The 23,828-nt window shown below is 36.6% G+C and overlaps 1 protein-coding gene across 5 annotated transcripts in view; it reads right to left on the bottom strand.

Moving 5' to 3' along the window:
* The window catches only part of LOC127962636 (potassium voltage-gated channel subfamily C member 1-like), a 35,441-nt gene extending 13,602 nt beyond the window's left edge, over window positions 1-21,839 (bottom strand). For 2 of the 5 annotated variants that reach the window (XM_052562256.1, XM_052562257.1), the window contains exons 1-2: window positions 20,380-21,835; window positions 3,044-3,974 (exon numbers count right to left, since the gene is read on the bottom strand). In XM_052562256.1, coding sequence (XP_052418216.1) covers window positions 3,044-3,974; window positions 20,380-20,949 — 1,501 coding nt within the window. In that variant the 5' untranslated portion in view covers window positions 20,950-21,835. Of the gene's footprint in view, window positions 1-3,043; window positions 3,975-20,379 lie in introns of all 5 variants that reach the window. The other 3 variants (XM_052562260.1, XM_052562258.1, XM_052562259.1) reach the window with 3 other exon arrangements.
* Window positions 21,840-23,828: the final 1,989 nt, after the last annotated feature.

Here is a 23,828-nt window from a genome sequence, read left to right as displayed (position 1 = left end):
TGTGTTTCTCTGTAACCGTGGCCAATTCAACAGATGCTTTCGCTCTATGTGCTGGTGATTCTTACGGTTCTCTGCCCAAAGTCAAATGGATGGAGCTAATAATCAAGGCCTTTGTGCCATCTGTAAACTCATTTACAAGAGAGATTTAGAAAGGCTACGCTGAACAGAAAGGGAGAGAGAAGAAAGGCCAGAAAGAATTTTTTTTTTCTCTGTATAATTTATTATTTTATATTTTCAATCCAACTGGCAATGAATCCAAAATTTAACTGGATTCGTTATCCATTATCCATCTCTGTTTGTCTCATCTATAAACATTATATGTTATCCCCTAAAAACCTGTGCAGTAATTAACTGTAGGTCACGTATTGATTTATACTGCATTCTTCCTCAGACCATCCATCTGTGTGTGTGAGGTGTGTGTGTGTGTGTGTGTGTGTGAATAGCACAGGAGTCGTGCAAGGTGAGTGAATGACTGCAGCTCATTGCAGAGTGCGATTCCTATTGTGCGGTTGCTTGGAAACTGTTGCCATAGCAACAGGCTCTAGTGCAGTTTAAAGACACAGAGAATGAAATAATAAAGAGACTGTGTGAAAACAGAAGGCATTACCCATCCTTTCACTTCATAACAAAGCTTTGTTTTTAACTGGACAGAATGATCATGCAAGTAAAAACTGTAGATGGCACTCTACTTTTCTAACTTAGGTATACAGTAAATAGCTGGGAAAAGGTTGTCTCTAATACTGCATCATTATTCATTGAGTAAGTTCCCAAAGTTTAGTGTTTGTCAACAATGGCATGATATTGAGTCCTGTGATCAATGGAAAGCACGTTTGGGCCATCTACTCACACTGGATTAATCTAGGGTTTTTCACATGGGGTTCACAAATGTTTTTCTTTTGTTTGTTTGTTTGTTTGTTTTTTTGTACTCTACTGTTTCAAAACTTTGCTGTTAGTAAGATTGTCTGTTTTGAATATTAATTGATCTTTTGTAACATTACAAATGTCTTAACTGTCACTTTGGTTCATTGCTGAACAAGGTATTATTTTCTTTCATACATAAATCATACTTCCCCCAAGCTTTTGTTATAATGTTTTAATATCATAACATGATTAAAAAAAATGTTTCAAATGTCAGATATATATTTATTTCTTCTGATGGGGAGATATATTGTGTTTTCTTTCTTTTTTGTTTGATTGTTTTTAGACATACATTGCAAAAAGGGTTTTTTCTGCACTTTTCAACTGAGTTTCTCTTTTCCACCTTTAGCTTTATATTTCAGTGTCATCATCACAAGCGGATCATAATATTTGGTGGTTCTTGATATCAAAAGCTTGATTAAATGTATTATTATAGCATATAAAAGTGGGGGAATCCCTCCAGTCAGACTTATGAAGGAGTCACCCACAGTTACTCTCACACATTAATGAGAATATCTTTACCCAGTCTGATCAGACAAAGCCAACAAGCCCATCTCCTCACTTCTCTTTTACAGCCGATCTCTAAATGAGTGCTCCAAATGAAGGCACTCTTCACCACTTTCTCATGTTAAGAACGATGAGGACAAAGTGGAGTGGGTTGAAATATCTTATTTATGCTGGTCAGGCATGTGGATGTGACACAAATTCACAGCTTTTTCACTTTAACATTTTTCCATAAAACTGAACTCAAATCAACATGGGAAATTATGAATACTGATTATGAGTGTGTGGTTCACAACATAGTAGTAGCTGTTTACTACACCACACTTCTGCAGCTACAACAAATACTAACCAATGCAGTACGCCTCAGATTTTAGCTGGTCATTCTAATTGTCCTTTTAAGGAAATCAGAAGCTCATGCAATACCCTAAATGCATGGGAGTGTTTAAAACTGTTGATAGACGTTTTTCCTAACATGTAATGTTTATATTTTACACATTTTATATGCACATAATGTTGCACAAAATTGAACTCTTTTTGCTTTTTTGTGACCATAAATTTCTCAGTAGGTTGAAATTATTACTTAATTATTTTTATATTTGGTTAATCTGATGATTCACTTGATTAATTCGATTAAAAAGTAATGTTTAAACATCTGATATGCCGCTGCTGAATTGCTGCTGCTGTTGGTTATTGCTGTAGATAATTTCTGCTGCTGCAAGCAAGTTCAGGAACTTGCTACTGCCAATGCATATAGATATATGGTGCCATGAGTATTTAAGACATACTGCTGCTGCACAAATAGCTTTTAAAATAACCCGTAGCATATCTATACAGGTGGAGCTGGGGAAGGTGGAGGGTTTTAGATAAACTCTGAAAGCGCGCTGCAGAAATCTCATATAAAGGCAGTAAGCTCATTGGCTGCATATCATAAATCATTTAAATCTCTGAATATCTGAATAAATCTGTTTTGTTAACACCTGTGCCATCTAGAGTTTCATGACTGAACTATATATATTTTTTTTTCTAAAAAAGTTATATTCCCATAAATAAATAAATAAATAAATATTTAAAACATTTCACATTCTGCTCTCCTCTAAAAGATAAAAAAAGTAAGCTACAAAAACAAATATACAGATTAAGTGCATAAAAATGTTTAAATTATAAATATTATATATTAATGGAAATTAAGGTCACAAAAGCAAATAAAAACTATTGTTTATTGACATATAAGTATAATGTAATTAAGCTGAGCTGATAGACACAAAAGCAAGCTGTTGAATGAGTGTGCTCCTGTTTGTCTGGGTGTATATAATTTATTCTCACAGGAGTCTGATGGAAAAACATATAGATATGCAAAATGTTGCATGGGGTATTAGTCGTTATGCAACCATGGAGAAGATGTGTGTTTGTTTCTATGCGCATCCTTGTTAAGAATGCAGTGCGATGAGATTTTATAATGTCTCCAGATGGTAGAGCTGCATTTGAACAATTCCCAAATGAGGGATTTTGAAAACAGGTCTAGAAAGACTGTGAGGTGGAAGGGAAGAAAAGGTGAGTTAAATCTCATTTCTGATTCTATTCAAATTAATTCAGACCGACTTTACTTAAACAAGCCTCCTACCTGCTCTGTTCATTTCTAAAATCTCCTCTTGGGCAGCAAGAGCGCAGTGGTCACTTTGTGGGCTGTGGTGGGGCGAGTTCATGGCAGACTTACAGTAATTCGGTGAGCCCAGCTGAGGCGCACGAGGAATATGCTTGTTCTTTTTCTTTGGTAGCTTCTGCTTAGCCATGGCTAGAGAGTAGTACATCCCAAAGTTATTGACGATGACAGGCACAGGCATGGCGATGGTTAACACACCCGCCAGAGCACACAGTGCGCCCACCAACATGCCTGACCAAGTCTGAGGATACATGTCTCCATAGCCCAGTGTGGTCATAGTCACAACAGCCCACCAGAAGCCAATGGGGATGTTTTTGAAATGGGTGTGTTCGCTGGCACGTGGGTCATTGGGATTGGCACCAATTCGCTCGGCGTAGTAGATCATGGTGGCGAAGATGAGCACTCCGAGCGCAAGAAAGATAATGAGCAGGAGGAACTCATTGGTGCTGGCGCGGAGAGTGTGTCCCAGTACGCGCAGGCCCACAAAGTGTCGCGTCAGCTTGAAGATTCGGAGGATCCGAACGAATCGCACCACTCTGAGGAAACCCAGAACGTCCTTCGCTTCAGAAGAAGACAGTCCACTCAGGCCCACCTCCAGGTAAAACGGCAGGATGGCCACAAAGTCTATGATGTTTAGGGTGTTTTTGATGAATTTCTTTTTGTCTGGACAGAAGGTAACACGCATGAGGAACTCAAAGGTGAACCACACCACACACACTCCCTCGATGTAGGTTAGGTAGACCACCGTCTCTGTCTCCAAGTGGAACCTGGAGCTGTTGTCTACAGGGTTAATATATGTGCGGTTAATGATGGGGTTGAATGCCTCGTGTGTCTCCAGGCAGAATGTGGTTATGGAAACCAGTATGAAGAACAGCGAGGCAAATGCCACCCACTGAAGGAAAGAGAGAAAAGGGAAAATGAGAAGGGAAAAACACAATGTTCATTTAAAAAGCCTTTAGTTTGCATCCTTCCAAATAAGACAAGCCTAAACAGACATCTTTTAAAGCATTATACAGTTCTTTACTCTAACTTTTGCTTGAATCATGCATCCCCAAATTTAAAATAATAGTGTAATTAAATATCAAAAGACTACTAAAAAAACTCATTGTGCCATATAGAAGAATCCACTGTGTGTAGACTGTGAGTACATTAATCTGAACAAATACCGAACAAGGCAAACAAACAGTATTGAAAAACACAAGCTAATTAAAAGCTAATAGAGTAGCAACTGAATAAACAACTCCGATTCAACAGAGCAGCGCTTCTATGGTGGTCATTGTTAATTTCTGTTCATATAATAATCACCTTATAATCAAAGGAGCTTTTATTTAGAATTTCTAATGTTTAATGGCATTTAGGATCTAGTCTGTGTGTTAGGTTATCCACAAAAAGGCTGCACTGATATAAGCAGTGATTTCAGGAGCTAAGGGCTCTCAAAGATGCTTTAAAGCATAAACAACATAAACTCTGCCTGCAGCTCATGGGCTCTGGGTCACTTTTTTTCTTGCACATCCTCTGACTAGTTTACTCTGATATTCTCTTTAGAGTTTGATGATATATATAGTACATTGCAATAAAAATAGCAAAATGCCACAAAATGTATTTTTTTCTCTGTTTTATTTAATCAGTCTCATAGTCCTTTAGCAAAATGTATCACTTAAGTCCAGCCAATCGATCAGTTCAGCATCAGTTACCATAAGTGATACAAGAATGGAAACCAGGTCAATGTATCACACAAACTATTAAGGAAGTTTTTTTTTTCATATAGCAAATGAAAATTTTGATAAATTATTAGCTTGTCCTTACATTTCTTTACAGGTGAACATAATGGTCCGCATTACGTGGCCTTGTGTAAGGCAAGCCTCCTACAGCAAGTCCCACGCATGAAGTCTTACACCAATACCAAATGCTTGAGCAACACTTCCAGTCTCAGAGGTGAAACTCAATGCAGCAACACTGTAGAGCAGCATAAAGATCTCAGCAACAAGCCAGGTGTTATCAGCCAGTGCAGTGCAGCAGGCAAATATCAGGGCAAGCAAAAACTAGCTCTGATGATGACCTCTGACCCTTGACTGACCTGAGGCCTGTAACACAAAGCTCAGACTCAAGGACATTCCATGAGTTTTCAAACCTTATCACATCTGGCTTTTTGTTGGGGAGCAAAATCACAAAGATATTAAGAAGTACAATTGTTTTCGACATTCTAAATAATAATAAATATTTATCGAGCATATTAGAATGACTGCTGAAAATGTAGCTTTTTAACATTTTATTTAAAAATATAACAGTTATTTTGAATAAATGGTAAATGGTAATATTTCAAAGTTTTACTTTTAATTTAAAACATCAAAAGATCTTACAGACTTCCAAAATTTTGAACAGTAGAGTTTAATGCTGTTTGACTGAATCAAATCACAGGCTAGAATTGCTGGGCTCTCATTGGCAGTTATAATTCAGTAGCACAATTGCCTTTTAAGCATCAGTAAATCCATTTCTGTGAGGATGAAAGGTGCCCGAATCTGAATGACTAGTTCATGCAATGTCCATGTTCAATGGCTTTGTCAGCACAATTGTTTAGCCATGGTATTGATTCTTTTCTCTTTCTCTTCAAAGATATGAATTACCCCTGCTGGACTGTTTGGGTTTCGAATCATGTTACCCCATTACTGTCATCAAAAGATTACGGATTAGTTACCCGAAACTCTCTCTCAGTCAGTAGATCTAAACACAACAAAACACAACATGGTTTGTGGACAGTTTGTGGTCCGATTAAAATGCTGAGCACTCAGTATTCTACAGAGTGCATTTATATATTTATTTTTAAATAAAAGATGACCTTCTTAAGCTTTTATGGGCTTACATGTTTGTTTGATTCAGGCAAATGGCAGAGTTGCTGTTTTCTGCAGTGACAAAGCACTCAGCCCACATGAAACAAGCTGTTATTTTATTGCTATAATAAATAGGCAAGTTCAAATCTCATTATTAAAGTTAAACATCCAGCTATTTTGCAGATGAAGATGATGCGAATTAGTGACCCCTTTGCCAAAGCATTTACTGCATTTTAAAATGGAGAGAGTGCAAAAGGGAGAGACAGAGGGAAAAAGAAGGGGAGAGGCTCATTCAGTTGTCTCAGAAATAGCACAAAATCCTCCTCCTTCTCCCTTGCATCACCTCTTACTCTCATTCTCTGGCTGTACCTCACTTCCTGGAGATGAGAGCTTGTCACGTTCTCTTATGTAACTAAACACTGCCTAACACAGTGCACCCACATTTGGGACTGCGTCTGTATTTTGCGCCTTGTTTTGTCACTGCAGGAGGGCCTTGGTACTGGGCTTTTCGTATATGGCTGTGAGTGCTGGCAGTGCTGTGCTTTCATTTTTGGACAATAATAATGTCCCACTGGGGCTTGACAGAAAAGACAGTTGGGGAGTCCTGATTAATTCCTACCAGTTTATGGCCATCTGTATTAATTAAAAAGGAGCTGGTGGCAGAGCTTGTTTATTTCTTTATGAAAAATACCAAAAACACAAAAATCACTACAAATCTCTTGTCACATATCTGTAGATTGTTTCCTTTCAGAAGTGCATAACGGACACCCACATCCCCGGGACACTTTCTGCAGGTTAATCCAAGAGGTGGCATCAATGATAGTCTTTGTGAGTATATCTGTAAATAATTAATTGAACTGATTGGTTTTGAATTCATTTATAAATTAAACTGGAAGTGACTGGCTGCATCTGAAATCACATACTTCCCTACTATATATTAGGCAAAAAACATTATGTGAAAAAGAAGTTCGAATCTACGGTATTTATAATATAGTAAGCAAAAAGTACCCCGATGACACACTGCTTGCGGTGAAACTGTCAAATATGCATCCCATGAGGCCACAGGAGAGGATTTGTAAACACATTCATACTATATAGAACATATTTTTTTGTAGCAGTCGTGAAGTAATTACTTATTCAAAACAAAATACTTATGAATCATTGAATCAATCTTTCACTCAGCCAATTTGTTAAAAAAACGATTCATTAATGAAAGCCCCCCCCCCAAAAAATAACTTACATTAATTGAAACTCTGTAAGTCACTTCTTTTTATATCATAAAACAAATGAACTCAGTCCTGACTTTTTCAAGTCAGACAAGAAGCACTCCAAAAGTAGGAACCGGGGCGTTCTAGCCTTTAATCAGTACTGGGGCACAGGCCCACCATCTTTAAAAAGTGTGTCCATATTTTTATGTTTTTTTTTTTGTTTTTTTTACTACTACTATTTTGAATATAAATTGATTTAAATTATTTTTCCCTGCAGTACAGAGTCAAAATTATTCATTCGTGATTCTGACATCTTTAGTTCAGATGCACATAGAAAACACACAACATGATTGCTGAGGTACTGTATGTTCATGCTCCAGTAAAAAAGGTTTAGGGACACCTCAGGTAGTTATCTTATGACTGACTCTTTCTGGGTTTCCAGGTGTATTAAAGGTGCTGTAGGGAACTTTTTTAAAAAATATATTTTTTACATACCTGTCATTATGTCCTAACAGTAGAATATGAGACAGATAATCTGTGAAAAAAATCAAGCTCCTCTGGCTCCTCCCAGTGGTCCTATTGCCATTTGCAGAAACTCCATCGCTCCCGGTAAAAAATAACCAATCAGAACTGCGGTCCGTAACTTTGTTTGTGTTCAAAATGTAGAAAAATTTATATAATAAGCGAGTACACCATGAATCCATTTTCCAAACCGTGTTTTTGGCTTGTCCTGAATCACTAGGATGCACCTATAATATGTGTTTATATTCGGACTATTTTAGATTGCTTCGGGGATACCGCGGCGGAGTAACCCAGTACCTTTGTGATTCTTCATAGACATAAACAGAGAGAAGTAGCTCCGGCTACGATGTTCTTCCGCAAGACGCAAGCAGTTCTGTTTATTAACCGCTAGAGCGTCAAAAGTTCCCTACCGCAGCTTTAAACAGGGTCAGAAATACAGCCTCATAAATTACTATTGAGTCTATGAATGCTAGGTCAAGTTCGTACAAAATATATCTTTATATTATCTTATTATTATGTATAATATTTTTTATATTTTAATTTTAATGTTCATTTTATTTTATGTTTTCTTTTATGTTTATGTTTTATATTTATTTATGTTATGTTGTATTCATATTGATTTCATTTAATTAAAATCAAACAATCAATAAATGTTTATTTCATGCCATTTTGTCTCAAGCCCAGATTAATTTCCGAAGCTTATAGTAAACGTTACCAGAGAATAATATACTATTCTGAAAAAGATATTTGGCTAGAGAGGCACCAAACAAAACTTTAAAACCCTTTCCTCTAGGAAGCCGTTATTTTTAATGCACATGTCCTTATTGAAAATTTTGTGTTAATGCCTAAGCGCATGACTGTCAGTTTACAGTCCATTAGCAGGTTTAACCAGGGACTGCCTTTGCAAAATATGCTCAACAGTGCTATGTGTGTAAATTGTCTATAAATTATGTATGTTAAAGATTGAAACAGACAATACAAAGACTCACAGGCAAGTGCAGAAATCAGCAGAGGCATAAAAGGCTGTTAACCACATCACCTAAAACTTCCTGTGTACTGTATGTGTGCTAGCATGCTTGACACTGAATCCACACAACAAAATTCCATTAGCTTGCAGTAATTCATAAATATATTCCACTCATGCCTGATGACGTACACACTGCTGTTATGTCATTAATGTGCACTGAAGTTCCTCGACTCAAAGCAGATATGAGTAGCTCTCTCCACTGATGGCAGATTAATGGGAAAGAAGTTGCGGCTGGCCATTCTTGAAGGAATGAGAGGTATCCATTCATTATTGTGTATTCAGTAAAACACACCACTAATTTATTAACCACAGTTAGGCCTACTTAAGTTGACGTCATCATCTCATAATGAACTTGGAACTGATTATAGTCAAGAATCCTGTTGTAGCTACACAAATTGAGAGCAGTTGATTTAAAATTATTCCATCACTATCCTTGGCTCACAGTCTTTTTTACAGCACTTAGCACAAACCGCACAATATTTACTGTTTTAGTCACAGGAAACACCCAAACCAACACTCTGCTGTCAGAATGTAGACACAGCCTCTCCCTTGGCTTCCTCTCAATCAGCGGTCAAACCTAAAATGCTACTGACACTTTTTGGTCTGGTTTGTTGGGTTTTCTGTGTGTGTGCATGTTCATGGATAGCAGAGAAACAGCTCCAAAGATACTTGGAATATGAAAGGAACATTACTCTATGATCAGTCTGTTTGTTTGAGTGGCCTGCTGGGCTTGACATAACAACACTGGCTCCAACAACAGTGTGAATTTGGGGTTGGACTGCCTATTTGAATGGCAAGAAATGCAACATTATTTGAGCTGCCTCTAATACTAGGGAATGAAATGAGACAGATGCGTGTTTTGGTAGATCCAAACTTAAAAGCAAATCCAACTTATCTTAATGGTGTAAAGAGGCCTTTTCTCACTCACTTTGTGTAATGCACAGGGACACACCCTGTGTTTTAAAATGCTGTGAATATTGATCCACAAGAGAAAACCACTACTACTAAGTGCAAATGTGCTTTGTCTTTTAAAAAGCATGCAAACAGAAACCGGATACATTAACTAAATTCCTGTCACTGTTTCTGATTTTAACTGCTTGTTGTTTGTTATAAAGAAATTTTAAATGCAATCCTTTTGGCTAGCAAAGACCTCTTCAAATCTCTCAAATTTTTGCATTTTTTAAAAATAAAAAATCTAATCAAATAAAAAAACAATAATGTGTTTAAACTTTGTTTATTGCAAAGTTTTAGTTTAGAATAATATTTGTTTCCAAAAGGTATTTTGCAATTCTGTTTGTTGGAATTGGTTATGCACAAAATTAACATCACCTTGAAGCTTGCATGGTTTTACTGGTTTGGAAGCAATAGGGTCTGTGTAGATTTGTTTACGCAGTACTAAATTAACATTTACAGTAAACAGATTTATGAAGTCAGTCAGCTAATTATCCAGTTAATGGTTTGTCATTCATCAGCTTGGTATCTGTTTGCGTTGACACCATTAGATCTTAAATGACAGCATTGTCCAAATAATTATTAATGGGGCAATTCTTATCAACACAAATGATCACACAATGTCTTTCTACACAGAGCAATACCATGCATTTATCCATGTGCACAAGCATTAAATCCATGATTCATAAAAAAACACAGGAACATCTCAGCAAATGGTATATGTTTATGATGATTCCACAATTAATAAAATTTTATTATAAGGAACAAAGGCTTCTGCCTCCCCTTATTAAACAAAAATATATTGCAGTATATTGGAAAATATCATGTAATATATTAGGCATATATTCTTATATATATTTATTTTTCCAATATATTTCAATATATTGAAAGCGGCAATCATTTGTATATTTTGCAATATATTATATAATATATGTATCATCAATATATTATTTAATGTATTCAAACATATAAAATATTAGAAAACAAAAAGGGAAAATAATATATTACAATATATCACAATATATTTTAAGAAATATATTGGTAAATATATTTTCCTTTCGTAAGGGCATGACCTCTTCAAGATTTAGTTTGCATGTAGCACTTGACTATTAAATATCATGTTGACATGCTCATAATCACACAAGTAACACAAACAGCAGACTTCCACAAACCACATGCCACATTTTAGATAAAGTCAAATAAAGTCCTGTATTGTCTGTCATCTGTTTAAAACCATTAGCTTTAATGGGTTTGCTAATGAAATACATAATAATCGTCTCTTTACATGAACAGGTCAACACTGTCTGATTCAGTCTGAATTATTTGCGTGGCCAAATTACATAGTGCAGCTTGTGAATGCAAACCAGTCTAAGTGCAGCTAAAAACATCTTCCATCTAGGAATTATCATAACACTAACGCTGCATAAAAAAACACTAAAAGATCCATTTTGGGACATTCCTGGGAGTACCATTCAAGTACCAATTTTCACCCTATAATGTTGCATGTAGAGTTCTGTTTGGCTGACAGGTGGATAAGCTGAATGAGACGCAATGTCAATGTTCAGTGGCTTTGTCAGCACAATTGTTTACCTGTGACAATGATTTTTATCTCTCCTCTGTATTCAAACACATCAATTGCTGCTGCTGTATTGTTTTGGTTGAGAATCATATAACCTCGCTTATTAGTAAAAACAGTCCTTCCCTTCCTCAATAAAGTGAGCCGATCGACAGTGGTCAGACTACTCTGCAATGGAAGCAGACGAGTCAGCATACCATAAAGTCCATTAAAAAGAAAGGTATCAGCTATCTTATCTTGTTTACACAAATGCCTTTCGGCTTAAATGCATAATAAGTCACCCCTCAATGGCCGTTAAACATTCATTTCTGTGAAGCTGACAGGTGGCTGAATCTAAATGACCAGTTCATGCACTGTTGAATGACTTTGTCAGCACAATTGTTTACCTGTGATATTTGATTCTTTTCTTTTTTCTGTATTCAAACAGATGAATTAGCCCTGTTGGACTGTTTGGGAATCACGTGAACTCATTGCTTACTGCAGTCACAGGAACAAAGGACAAAACTCAGACCATCAAACAGTGCTCTGACTAGAACTAGAGTGCATTAAAATGAAAGGTATCAGCTATTTTCCTCTGTTTTCACAGATACGCTGCCACAGATCTCACCATGAAGCCTCTTCTCCAGCCCCGGCAGCAGCACTTTATACCCCAAGCTCTCTCTGTGTGCTTTGTCTAAAGCTCTGCTTAATGTCTTGTTCTATTCTGGGATCTCCCTTCAGGATCAAACAGGACTTTAAATAAACCATGAATTCAAAGGCTAGATTAGAAAATTATTACTGGTATAGACAGGTTTGTTTTAAAACTATTTTTTCTCTTATTTGAAAATTTCATATTTATTTTGCAGATTTTATGCAAAGTTCAATTTTACTTAATAATATATTCATATAATAATAAATTAAAATACAACATATACTGTATGTTTGTTTGAGTTAGTCTTTCAGCAGCTAAATCTTTGACATACTTTTAAATGAATAGTTAACCAAAAAAGTAAACGCTTAACCTCGCGTCATTCCAAACCTGCACAATTAACTAATATTAAGAAAATATCTTAATGTTTTAGTATAATTTTTTAATATTATAATCATGATACTCGGCTTGTGCAATAAGATGACAATCATCAAAAAATTAAAATCTATGCTTTAAAAACTATGCTTTTAAAACTGTTTGGAAGCACAGGAGCAAAAGCCTCTTGAGCTTAAAGGGCACTATATGTAAAATCCACTTTTACATGGTGTTTGAACATAAATGTGTGTTGGCAGTTCTACCCTACAATGATAAAAATCCACCCACTCCTCATTTTTTAATCCCCTTTAAACCAAGTCAGTCTCATTATAGGCCTACCATTTTGCAGTGTGACGTCACACTTCATAGGGCGGGGCCACAGGGTTGATTGACAGTCCTGCATTGCTACAGTTTCCACCTTCAGCAGTTGTATGCTATCCTCCATTTTCTCAGCGATCAGCATTTTAACCATATTTGTGTGCATACATTAAGACCTCTTTTGGAGAAGGGGCTGGAAGATGTAGCTCATTTGCAGCCCTTTTTTTACACCCCCCAAAAAATGACATTTTCCAGCTGTTATAATAAATTATCTGTTGGGTATTTCGGGCCGAAACTTCACAGACACATTCTGGGGACACCCAAATATAATAATACATCTTGTAAAAAGGGGCATAATAGGTGCCCTTTAAATACAGTTCCACCTGCCTTGAGCAAAATCCACAAAAAAAAAAAAACAGCAAAAAAAAAAAAAAAAACAGAGCTCTTCGCATCTGGGTGCCCCAGTTTGAATGTCTAACACCCAATTCTAGTGGCCCATGGTATCAAGGCTATTCACAGTTGCTGGGTCTCTAGAGCCACTGCCCTGCAGCTTTTTAAAAGGGTGTCCTGCTCTACTTACAGCTCATAGACAGAACTGGAGGAGATGGAGTCGGGGAGAGCGGTAATCACAGGGTGTCCTAAAAATTAGGAGGAATGGGACAGCATGTGTGAATTGCAGTAAATGGTGCTTGCTCTTTTTTTCTTTAAATGTTCTGCATGATAAGAAATACCTTACTCTTTTTCTCAGCAGATCATTTTCAGCGGAACATGCCGGAGGTTATAGCCAGTACACTGTGTCAAAGTACTCCACCCTATCTCTCTCCGGTAATTAAGGGAGCATGGGCTTTACTCAGCTGCTGCAATCTAATTAATGTTAATCACTGTAGGCTTCCTCTGGGGCTGACTTCTGTTCTGCATTAACATAGCAAGAATCTGTGCAAGTCTCACTTCAAGGATCTTCTGCCAGTTCGATGAGAGCAGGGTAAGACGTATCACTATCCTTACCATTGCCCTATAACTATTCCAATGCATTCAGTGTTTTGGACTACTGTCTCCAAGGGAATAACCTTTGAGTTGTACCATTAATAATGAAAATGAACTTTTAAACAAATGACTCACTTAGGGAGACAGAGATGGAAATAAATACTAAGGAGAACAAAAGAAAGAATTAAAGAAATGTGCCTGTGGCCACAAGGCAGATAGAAAAGCCTTCCATAATAATAATAAAAAAAAAATGAATCCATGGGAAACCTCTTCCAGTCCTGTTAAATTTTTTCATGCTGACTTATATTACATAAAAAATATATTACATAAATCCAGTTAAGTGCATGTACAAATAATACATAATAATAATGCATTAATATATGTCCCCAGTGTCTTATTCTGTCTCTATATGTTTCAGCACTTATCCACCTTATTTTTCAAGGCTGTTTGTAAATGTGCAAGACTTTATTTTCATTGGTCGAAATTGTTAAATAAATAGAAGAACAACAAAGTGAGGTAAATGGCCAAACTATTTGGCCTACAAATCAGTGTGTTTATGAGAATAAATCTAATAGCAAACTGATAACTGATAACAATTAATAACATCATGCAGCATAACACTGTTTTTTAAGCTAAAATAAATAAATGCAGAAAACACAGGAAGCCTTGCACATTGAAGTTAAATATGGCCAAATCTGCTCGTAGGTTAAAAATAAGGTGGAAAGAACACACGCTTACAGTAGACATTACACTCAAAAGAGATCAAAGCATTATGTTTTTAAGGAGTTTTTGTCCTGTGAACTACACTGAGAGCAAATATATTTTGTTTAAGCTGATGTGTTTAATTTAAAAGCTGGACCAGTCATCAGTTAGGTCCCCTTCCATTTAAATCACAGCCAGACAAAAAAAGATTTTTACCATTTTTACCAAACCATTGCAGTCTGTCAGTTATATAATTGCAGTCAATGGGCTACACGGTTTTCAGAGTAAAAAAAAAACATATACAGTCAAAACCAAATTAAACCCTACAGCTCATATGGACCATGGTCAAGTGGATCATTGCCACTCTATCTGTAATCTTAATTAGGAGTGTCAATGGTCCCTTTGAGAGATAATGCACTTATAAGTCGGCAAACTGCCGTAAAGCAAGAAGAAGAAGAAGCGACATGCGCCGGCTGAAGAAGAAGACGCAAACTTGCTTAGGACAGATCTAACATTGCGGTGAATCAAAGGTAAAAAACTATATAAATACTGTTCAGTTTCTTGCACAGAATGATCTATCCATGTCTTTACACATGAATTTATAATGATTTTGATTAAACATCACATTTTCATTTGTGGGTGAACTATCCCTTTAATGACCCAGAGGGACCTGTTATATACCTGAATGCTCCCTATACCAAGTTTCTGAAGCTCTGGCACCCACAGTCCTCACACACCCAACACAGCACACATAGCCTGGCCTGATCGAAAAAAATCCCAGTTTATTATAACAGATGGTGTGCTTGACTTATAATGTGACATATATAATATTATTATGCACATTATGATGATTATGCAAGAGGTACAAAAAATAGTCACTTGATTCAGTGCCTAACCTTTTGGAGAGAGAGAGAGTGAGAGAGAAAGAGAGAGAGGGAGAGAGAGAGAGAGAGAGAGAGAGAGAGTGTGTGTGTGTGTGTGAGAGAGAGAGAGAGAGAGAGAGAGAGAGAGAGAGATGTTTCTGTCCATGGTTGAGTATACAGAGATCTGCTAAATGTTTATAAATGTTTTGAATTTATACTTAACAATTCAGTAGAAACATCACTATTGTTCAATATTGTTACAATTTTAACATTTAAATGTTTTATTTTATATTAAAATGTAATTTATGTTATTGCAATACTGAATTTTTCAGTGTCACATCCTTCAGGAATAATTAAAAATACATAATAAACAGTTCTTATAATTATTGTGGAAATGGTTGTGCTACATAATATTTTTGTGGAAAAAAAAACCTTCTCAAATGGTGACCCACAGATTAATTCAGTCCTGTTAGTTATGTTTAAATGCCCTTTTGATTGATTTGTATGAAGTCACTGCACTGACTGATACATCAGAGGAGTCAGAGGTCAGAGGTAATTTGCAATTCCTTTTGAAAATAGTCCGGAATATGCTTCCATACAGAGGATCAATACTTTGTGCAGTTGTCCACAGTTAATCTAAATTATTTAATTTTTTTGCAGTTCTGTATAGTGTAAGACCATTTTTTTCTTATGTGGATTAACATTCTCAAAAATAAGGACAGATTAAAAAAAAAAATACTTTTCTCAAGAGGAGAGGACCTTCTCGATTTGACGTCTGTGGCCCAGGCAGGAACACAATTGAAGAACCATGTCTCTTTCATAAGAATTATAATTACAGGAAGTTATTATAACAGATTATTTCTCCGTGGTGGGTTTTCTTTCCTAAATTATTCCCAAACCCCCTTCTAATATCTCTATGGCAACCAAATAAATTTGATGAGCATCTTTCAGATTTCATGCTGTTCAAGATAATCAAGTTTAAAATGAAAGTCTGCCCCTCACTATCTCCAACAGTCAACATTACCCATTTAAATGAGGAGCAAAAACAAGACATCAAAGAACCTGTTTTGTTCCAAATTAGGCTGTTTTGAGATCTGCTGAGGGGCAGGTAGGACAGTCCTGTTGTGGAGTGAGCGATTATGTGCTTTCTGCTCTGTTTTTGTGAGAATGTCAGGGTTAGGGCTCAAGGGAGTCTGTTGAGGTGAAGGTGATAATGTGTGAATCCTCCCTCTCTGCAGGTACAGAAACAAGAGTTAGAGGTGGGAGATCATGTGATCTTGCTGTGACAACAAACTCATCACAGCGGACCATGGCTGAAGACTAATACAAAGAGGCCCAGAATGCCTTGATTTGGTTTCATTTTTCCACCTACCCTTCTCAAGCTGCTTGACCTGCAAAGGACAACATGGAGTTGTCTTCACACTGTGCTTCATGAAATGTAAGATTTAAGTAGCAACAAACGGTGTTGGGGAAAGTTACTAAAAAGGTAACTAATTACATTACTTAGTTACTTTTTATTGAAAGTAATGCATTATGTTACTTTTGCGTTACTCCTTAAATCTGGGCTGGGCTTGCTTGTTTGCTTTTAAAATACAGCCCTTTCACACCAAAAGCCTCAGGCTGAAGGAAATGAAAATTCACGTCTGTACAGTAGAACGCAGAAGAAGAAAGTTCAACACTCTTCAGCAATAAAATAAAAGAAGAAATGTTAGTTTATACTGTGTAATTTTTCCTTACCAGTATGGTTGAATTGGATCATCGAAGGTCACCAGCAAGTTGGTTAATAAAATTAGATTAAATCCATAAAGGATATTTTAACAGTTTTTATTCATTTTGAGGAATTTTTATTTATAATTTTTTGAGTGAGTGAGATGAATTAATGCATTTTTACATTTATTCTAATACTAAAGTTACTCCCGATTTCTCTCAACATGGGGACAGGAGAGCTTTAAATCAATAAATGGGGAAAAAAGTAACTCCGATATTTTTTTTGTAAATTAAAAAGTAATGAGTTACTTTACTAGTTACTTGAAAAAATAATCTGATTACATTATCTCGCATTACTTGTGATGCATTATCCTCAACACTGGCAACAAATTGAAAACCGACAGACATCTCCAATCACATAATCCACTCTACACTCCAGAAACACCCATTTATTTTTAAGCGCAAACACTGACATCTCGGAAATCCAGTCAACTATTCTGGAACCAAGGGTCGCAATTTATATTAAGTGGCTTTAACTACTATGTACTTACATTTAAATTCATCTTTTAATACATTGTATGTATTGTGTACATACATGTTTTTACATTGTGCTTAAATTTGAAAAAATACCTGCATGTAATTACATTTATAGTTACACTGTTAACCCATCCCATCACCTTAACCACTGCTCAGCTACCATTCCAACATCCCACATTGTTGGGGCTTCCACTGGGAGAGCCTGGGAGATGAAAGGAAGTCTGGGAGACATGCCAATTCCCTCATCCAGGAATGAGCCAGCAGGTGCATTCACATATCGACCAGTGCATTAATTACCAACACTTTTCCTGTTGTTGTACAGGGAAAGGCACACTGGAGCATGTAATGGCCTAAACGGCCTCCTGGGAGAATAGGACATTATGGGAATATTGCATGGCACAACTGGAAAGACACATGAGTATGGGCCATATTTTAAGCAAACAGCCTTTATTATTTGTATAATTTACCCCATTATTATGTGAGTATGTGGTAAGTTTCATGTACCCAGTCAGCCTGGTCTCCTCTTTTGTATATTATTATAAGCCTCCAAACTTGTAGATAAACCTTTGGGAATTCATAACAGCTCCCACTTTCTCTAACAAGCTTGACGATTTTTATTCATTCCAGTGTTTTCTTCATTCATTGGCTTATATTTTGTCACTGCGTAAACAAAACTTCATACTAAATGATGGATTTACAAAATAAAGTAACTGACACGGGGCAAACATATACACAGACAAATCATCATCCGAAAGCCCCAAGAGAAGTTTACCATGTTTTCTGACATCTCAGGAGGAAGACCAGCTTTCATCAGTTTCATTAGAGCTCTGAAAGCGTTGCCATGACAACTTATTCCCAAGACATGCACAGAAAATACAGCATCTTGCCTGCCAAGGACATAAAAATATCAGGTGCCTTTGGGAACCAGGACAAACATCTGCTTGATGACAACAGGATAACAGCTCTGTCTCTATTTCACTCTGTCTCTCAATCTCCTGCTCCCTCACATGCAGAAACAATAAACATAAAGATTGTCTGAGGCATGTCCATTGTGTGTTGGGTAAAGCCTGCAGTTCATTCAGATGTATGACTCATTTATTTTATTTTATTATTAATTCAGATGTGCTGAATAGCTGATTCACTGATCACTAAAAATGCCATAAGGCTGACTTGCTCAGATCTGATTCAGAGCTCTTCACAGACACTTCATCACATTAATAATCAATATACAAGTCAGGAAATGGCATTAATAATAGGCAAAGTATTCATATGCAATTAAATATTATTGTGTGCCGCATTATTAAAAATATTTTGGTGTGTTTTCATCATTCAAATGAAGTGATATTTGACAAATGTCAAACCGTGTCATCTTTAAATAGCAAATAAAGTTAACGTTTTTTGAATATTTTTTACAATTACAGGACAAAAAAATCTACTGGTACTGTATGGTCATGTATGTTTCTTGTAGTAAAAGATGTGTACTTCTGTAATGGCACACTTGAACACTCCCCTCTTTTTTGAGAACTTGTTCTAATCACAGAAAAAGTTCATATGATTCATTGATTTCAGACATAAATCCACTCTACTTCTAACTGTATATCGACATTCCTTGACTTGTTTATCAGCGTTCAGTAGCCTAGGGTGCAATCTTGGCAGTGATCCTGGTCCATTTTATTCCTATTAAACAGGCATAAAACAAACAGGGCAATCTCTTAATTGTCCAAACCAGACTGGCCTTGCATGTAATTGACATATAGAATGCATAAAATCCTCTTGACCCCATCTGGCTGACACTTTTATCTAAAGTAACTAACATTGTATTGAAGGTAGACACACATTTTATCAGTTCTGGCATTCCCTGTGAATCAAAACCATCACCTTGTTATTGCAAGAGCTTTGCTCTACTGTTTGAGCTTCAGAATTCAGCAATTGCTGTACACATTTCAATACCTTATGCCCACTGTAAAAGTATGTCAGGACCAAAAAATGTTTACCACATCTAGCATCTCAAGTGCTGTCACTCAGACCTCCTGAGCAATATGATGTTATCGGCCTTGCGTGTCTTATCTCAAAGCAGCATGGGCACATGAATAAAGTAAAGCCTTTGCTTCGTTATGTATTCTCTTTAATGTTCTCCCAGAGTGGTTAATTTGTGCACGAGCACGCCTGCGGCAGGGAAGGGAGCTCACTGTGCGTGGCACAGCAGCATTGCAGTCAGAGGAGCTGTCGATCAATGCTGCATGCAAGACGCCTGGAATGACTGCACATGTTTTCCCCAGGGTGACCCAATTTAGTTGCTTCAGTTTGATGTATCGCTAACAATGCTACAGGAAATGCAAGACTTATAATTTCATCAAAACACGGTCAAATATATAGACAACCAGTTGTTGTTGTTGTTTTTTCACAAAAGCAACTGTACATTGTGATCAGCTTTTCAAATAAATTATAAAAAGGAGAGGTCCTTTAAAAACTATATTAAAATACACAAGCCAAGTTTTCTGTATTATCTTTTTTAAGCATATTTCATCCATTTTTAAAAAAGTAGCTTAAAAATTATGTATAGCATTTCCAATAAAAACTTAATTAAAGAGCTTGCATTGCATCTTAAATATATACATGCATGTAACTATCATTTCAAAAAAGTAATTGAACTGAAAAAAAAATAATAAAAAAAAGTATTATGTTTTTTCTTGCCGTCACATCATGACAAAATGACTCCTACCAAACTACTGTGATTTGGATGTGGCTTCACAGAATCTCAGCCTTTTAATACCACATTTTATTTTATATCTTAACAGTTCTTTAAAAAAGATATGTACAGTATTTTTAATTTATTTATTTATTTATTTAATTGCATATATTGCATAATATACCGTATATATATATATATATATATATATATATATATATATATATATATATATATATATATATATATATATATATATATATAATCTTTTAAGCTAGTTCAAGTAGATTTTAATATTGGCATGCTATTGTTATCCATTACAACACTTGCTTACCATCAGTGAACAGCGGTGCTTCTACTTTAAAACTTGTTCATTACTCACCCTTGCATATTTAGAGGAATATGGATCTTCAAAGAGCGCCCAAACACGACGCTGCCAACGTTGCCACAACCCTACACTTTTTGCGTCAGGTAAGTCGCCGAGGGCAAGGCGTTTAGTCATCTCAAGTTCCTCGTCTCCATCCCCTGGATCACCTAAACCTTCTGTGTCCATCTCATCGTTGCCCATTTCAGCTGGCCCTCCACCGAAACTGTCCAGTGCCTCCTCGGCCTCCCGGTGCTGCCGGTACGTCATCCAGCAGCAGGGCTCCACATCTGTCTCATCGATGCCCCAGAAGGCCAGTTCTTCCTCATAAAGAGGGCCACAAACATCAGCGGGGCAATGCAACTTGCCAGTCCTATAATAATTGAGAATATGTGCAAAAACTCCAGGGTGGCGATCAAAGAAAAACTCGTCGATCTGGGCGTCATAGTCGAAGTGACTGTGGGCATCGGGCTCAGCAAGCCAGGCTAAACGCGTGCCGGGGAGAGTGCGCAAGGTGCTGCGGTAGGTCTGGTGTCGAATCCCTCCCACGTTAATCACAACACGGTCTTTCTCGTCGCCCTGGCCCATCTCGTCGCTTAGGCATGTCTCGAGCCCGGGCCAGGCATTACAACGCTGAAAGTCCCGGAGGATGCATGTGCACAATTGTCAGGCAACGGAAAAAAGAGAGTGAACAGGATGTACGGAGAAAAACAGGTGCGCAAAGGCAGCTCAACTGCAGGAAATCGCTTCATGAGCGCTTGAGGTTCTTGTCAGGTGAATAAGGGATTGCCTCCAGATGCCAAGAGAAAATGACAAAATAAAGACGTTAAATGAATGCAGAGGTTGTCATGAATTTGGGCTCCGCACCATGAAGTCCGGAGAAGGTGCGAGGCTGATGGCTTGTGGTGCACCGCTGGTGGCAGATGTGTGTGTGTGGTTCTGAAAGGACAGCTCCAGCGCGCACACTCCCTCCTCTCTCCAAAACGAGACACATACACTGCCCTGATTCCCAGTGGACGCCTCCTCAAATCCGACAAAAAGTGGAGGGATCGAGGCTCACTGGAACGGTCACATTTTAAGCGTTTTTTCGATCAAAGCATCAGTCATTTTCTTCGAAGCATAATCAGATTGCCATTATTACACGCAGTTTGTTGACAAATACGACACACATCACATCTAGAAAATTATTTGCCACTGGATATGTAGATACACTCATACAGGAGACGTCAGCTTTGGAGTGTAAGAGGACAGGTCCTTCAGAAATCTTCTTTTGTCTCGACAATGTCCAGTTTGGCGACGTCCTCCTGTGTTTGTTCGGAATTGATCGATCGTATCCTCTTTATTTCCATCAAATGAATATTTTCAGTCTCCCTGTCCGCGCGTGCCTGTCGACGAAGAGTGGATCGAGGCTCGTCATTCCTGCGGAGAGACAACATGAGCCTCCTCTAGAGCCCACCGACGCGCATGCGCAATTGCTGAGTGGATGAGTCGACGCGTGCACTAGATCAGATACTGGGATGGTATCAGACGGTGGAAAGCTCAATTCAAAACGACATGCAATCTTTTTCAGAGAAGACAAAGCCTGAAAAAACGCTGCGCCATGCTATTCTTTCCCTCGTATGCACTGCTCACCATATAAATCACATTTACTAACATGAAAGTCCAGAGAATAAATAATAATATTAAGTATGAGTCAGAGTAGAAAATCATATAGGAATGTTTAAGAAAAAAGAAAAGAAAAATTAACAGACCCTTTATATTTAATCTGAGGACAAATAAAGCAGTGATTTCTTTTATAATCAAATTAAGCGTTTTTAAATTAAAATTAAAATTTAAAAAAGTTAAATTTATGCATTTAGCAGACGCTTTTATGAGGCTATCAATTTTTACCTATCATTTTATCATATTTTTAATATAATAATTTATTTGCAGATAGACTGTACTTACTGATTTTGGCAAATTTGTTTAATTAAAGTATTTGACATGCCTTAATTTAAAGTATTTAAAAGCCTTAAAAATAAATTCTTAAAACTCTAATATCAATGCAAATCTATATATGTATATGCAGAATTTCAGTCTATTAACTGTCAGATATTAATTATCAGGCCTTGTAATCTTTGGAAAGCATCAAAACAACTTGAAATTGTGAAACGTTTTTAAAGTGGATATACCACTATAATATTTATGTAATCAATCTTTCGAAGAAATCTAATTTTTGTTAACTAGTTTATGCTGTTATTTCCATAGACAGTAAAAGAAAAGGTTATTTCTCCCTGTGGTCCTGTTTAGTCTCGCAGCTTGACTTGTGTTATTTTGTATTGAAAACGTTTAATGTTTGATTGTGATACTATACATACATTGTGAATTATTGTTTATTAAAATTGGCCCTTTTTTCCCCACTTCAAGCACTGAGCCTAACTATTTATTAAAGAATGTTTTTTTCTACATGGGTTTTTATTTTCATATTTTGTTATGATTTTACCACTGTTATGGGTTAATCACAAATGGCACAATGTTTATTTATCTTCTCATGTTTCAGTTTACATTTTGCTGTTTCTTTTTCTAATCATCATTCCTGACAACTTAAAGGCAGATTACAGTATGTTCTTCTCCTCAGAAAACACATAATGGGATTGATCCCAAATTATCCTGCTCTGCTGAGAAGAAAAAGCAATTAGGCTTCAAAGGAAAGATAATGTCCACTCACAATAGTGGGTTGTTGGTGCATGGTCCCAAGGGCACTGTCAGAAACTCATTAACAGGGGAGGAATTACCATGGGCAGCCAAAACCTTCAATAGCCTCAGCATTTATCTACTGCTTGTAATAGCAATTTAAGTCATTCATGTATTACAAACTTATGATATCATAGCAGTGATTATAATATATCATAGTAAAAATGGAATGAACTAAGATTTCTGTGTGGCTCGAGTAAGACGTCATAATTAAAAGAGCTCTGACATTATCTTTGCAGGCGAATTTATTATATAAAATATGATATCAATGCTATAGTAAAAACGATGAATAAACACAAGATAGGCTGTAGCCTAGGCTATACTAACCTTTCTAGACACCATGTTAATTGATTCTATATCTAGAATATTAATGACATCTAGCGACAGAAAGTGTTTTGACAGCGCAGGATTTAGCTGTTTTATGCTTTATTAATTAAAGGCCACAAGAACATGGGGCATTACATATTCACAAGATCAAACTAACATTAGCTGCCAAAGAGAGAGAGAGAGAGAGAGAGAGAGAGAAATACATTTCAATTATTTCAGATCATTACATGTTTTCATTGCTGTTTTGTTTTTTGTTTGTTCCAAGAGATTAACATATAGGCTAAATTAAAGTCGTTTAAAATGTGCAAAGCGCATGATTTAACTGACGACGACAAAATAGATGTATTCATTTCATAATTTATTAGTATTTTTCAATTAAAATGTAAATAGTCTCCACATTTTTTTTA

This window comes from Carassius gibelio, chromosome B7 (genome assembly GCF_023724105.1).
Source record: "Carassius gibelio isolate Cgi1373 ecotype wild population from Czech Republic chromosome B7, carGib1.2-hapl.c, whole genome shotgun sequence".
NCBI classification, from domain to species: domain Eukaryota; kingdom Metazoa; phylum Chordata; class Actinopteri; order Cypriniformes; family Cyprinidae; genus Carassius; species Carassius gibelio.
The sequence above is the reverse complement of the archived record's forward strand: the minus strand, read 5'-3'. Positions and strand labels throughout refer to the sequence as shown.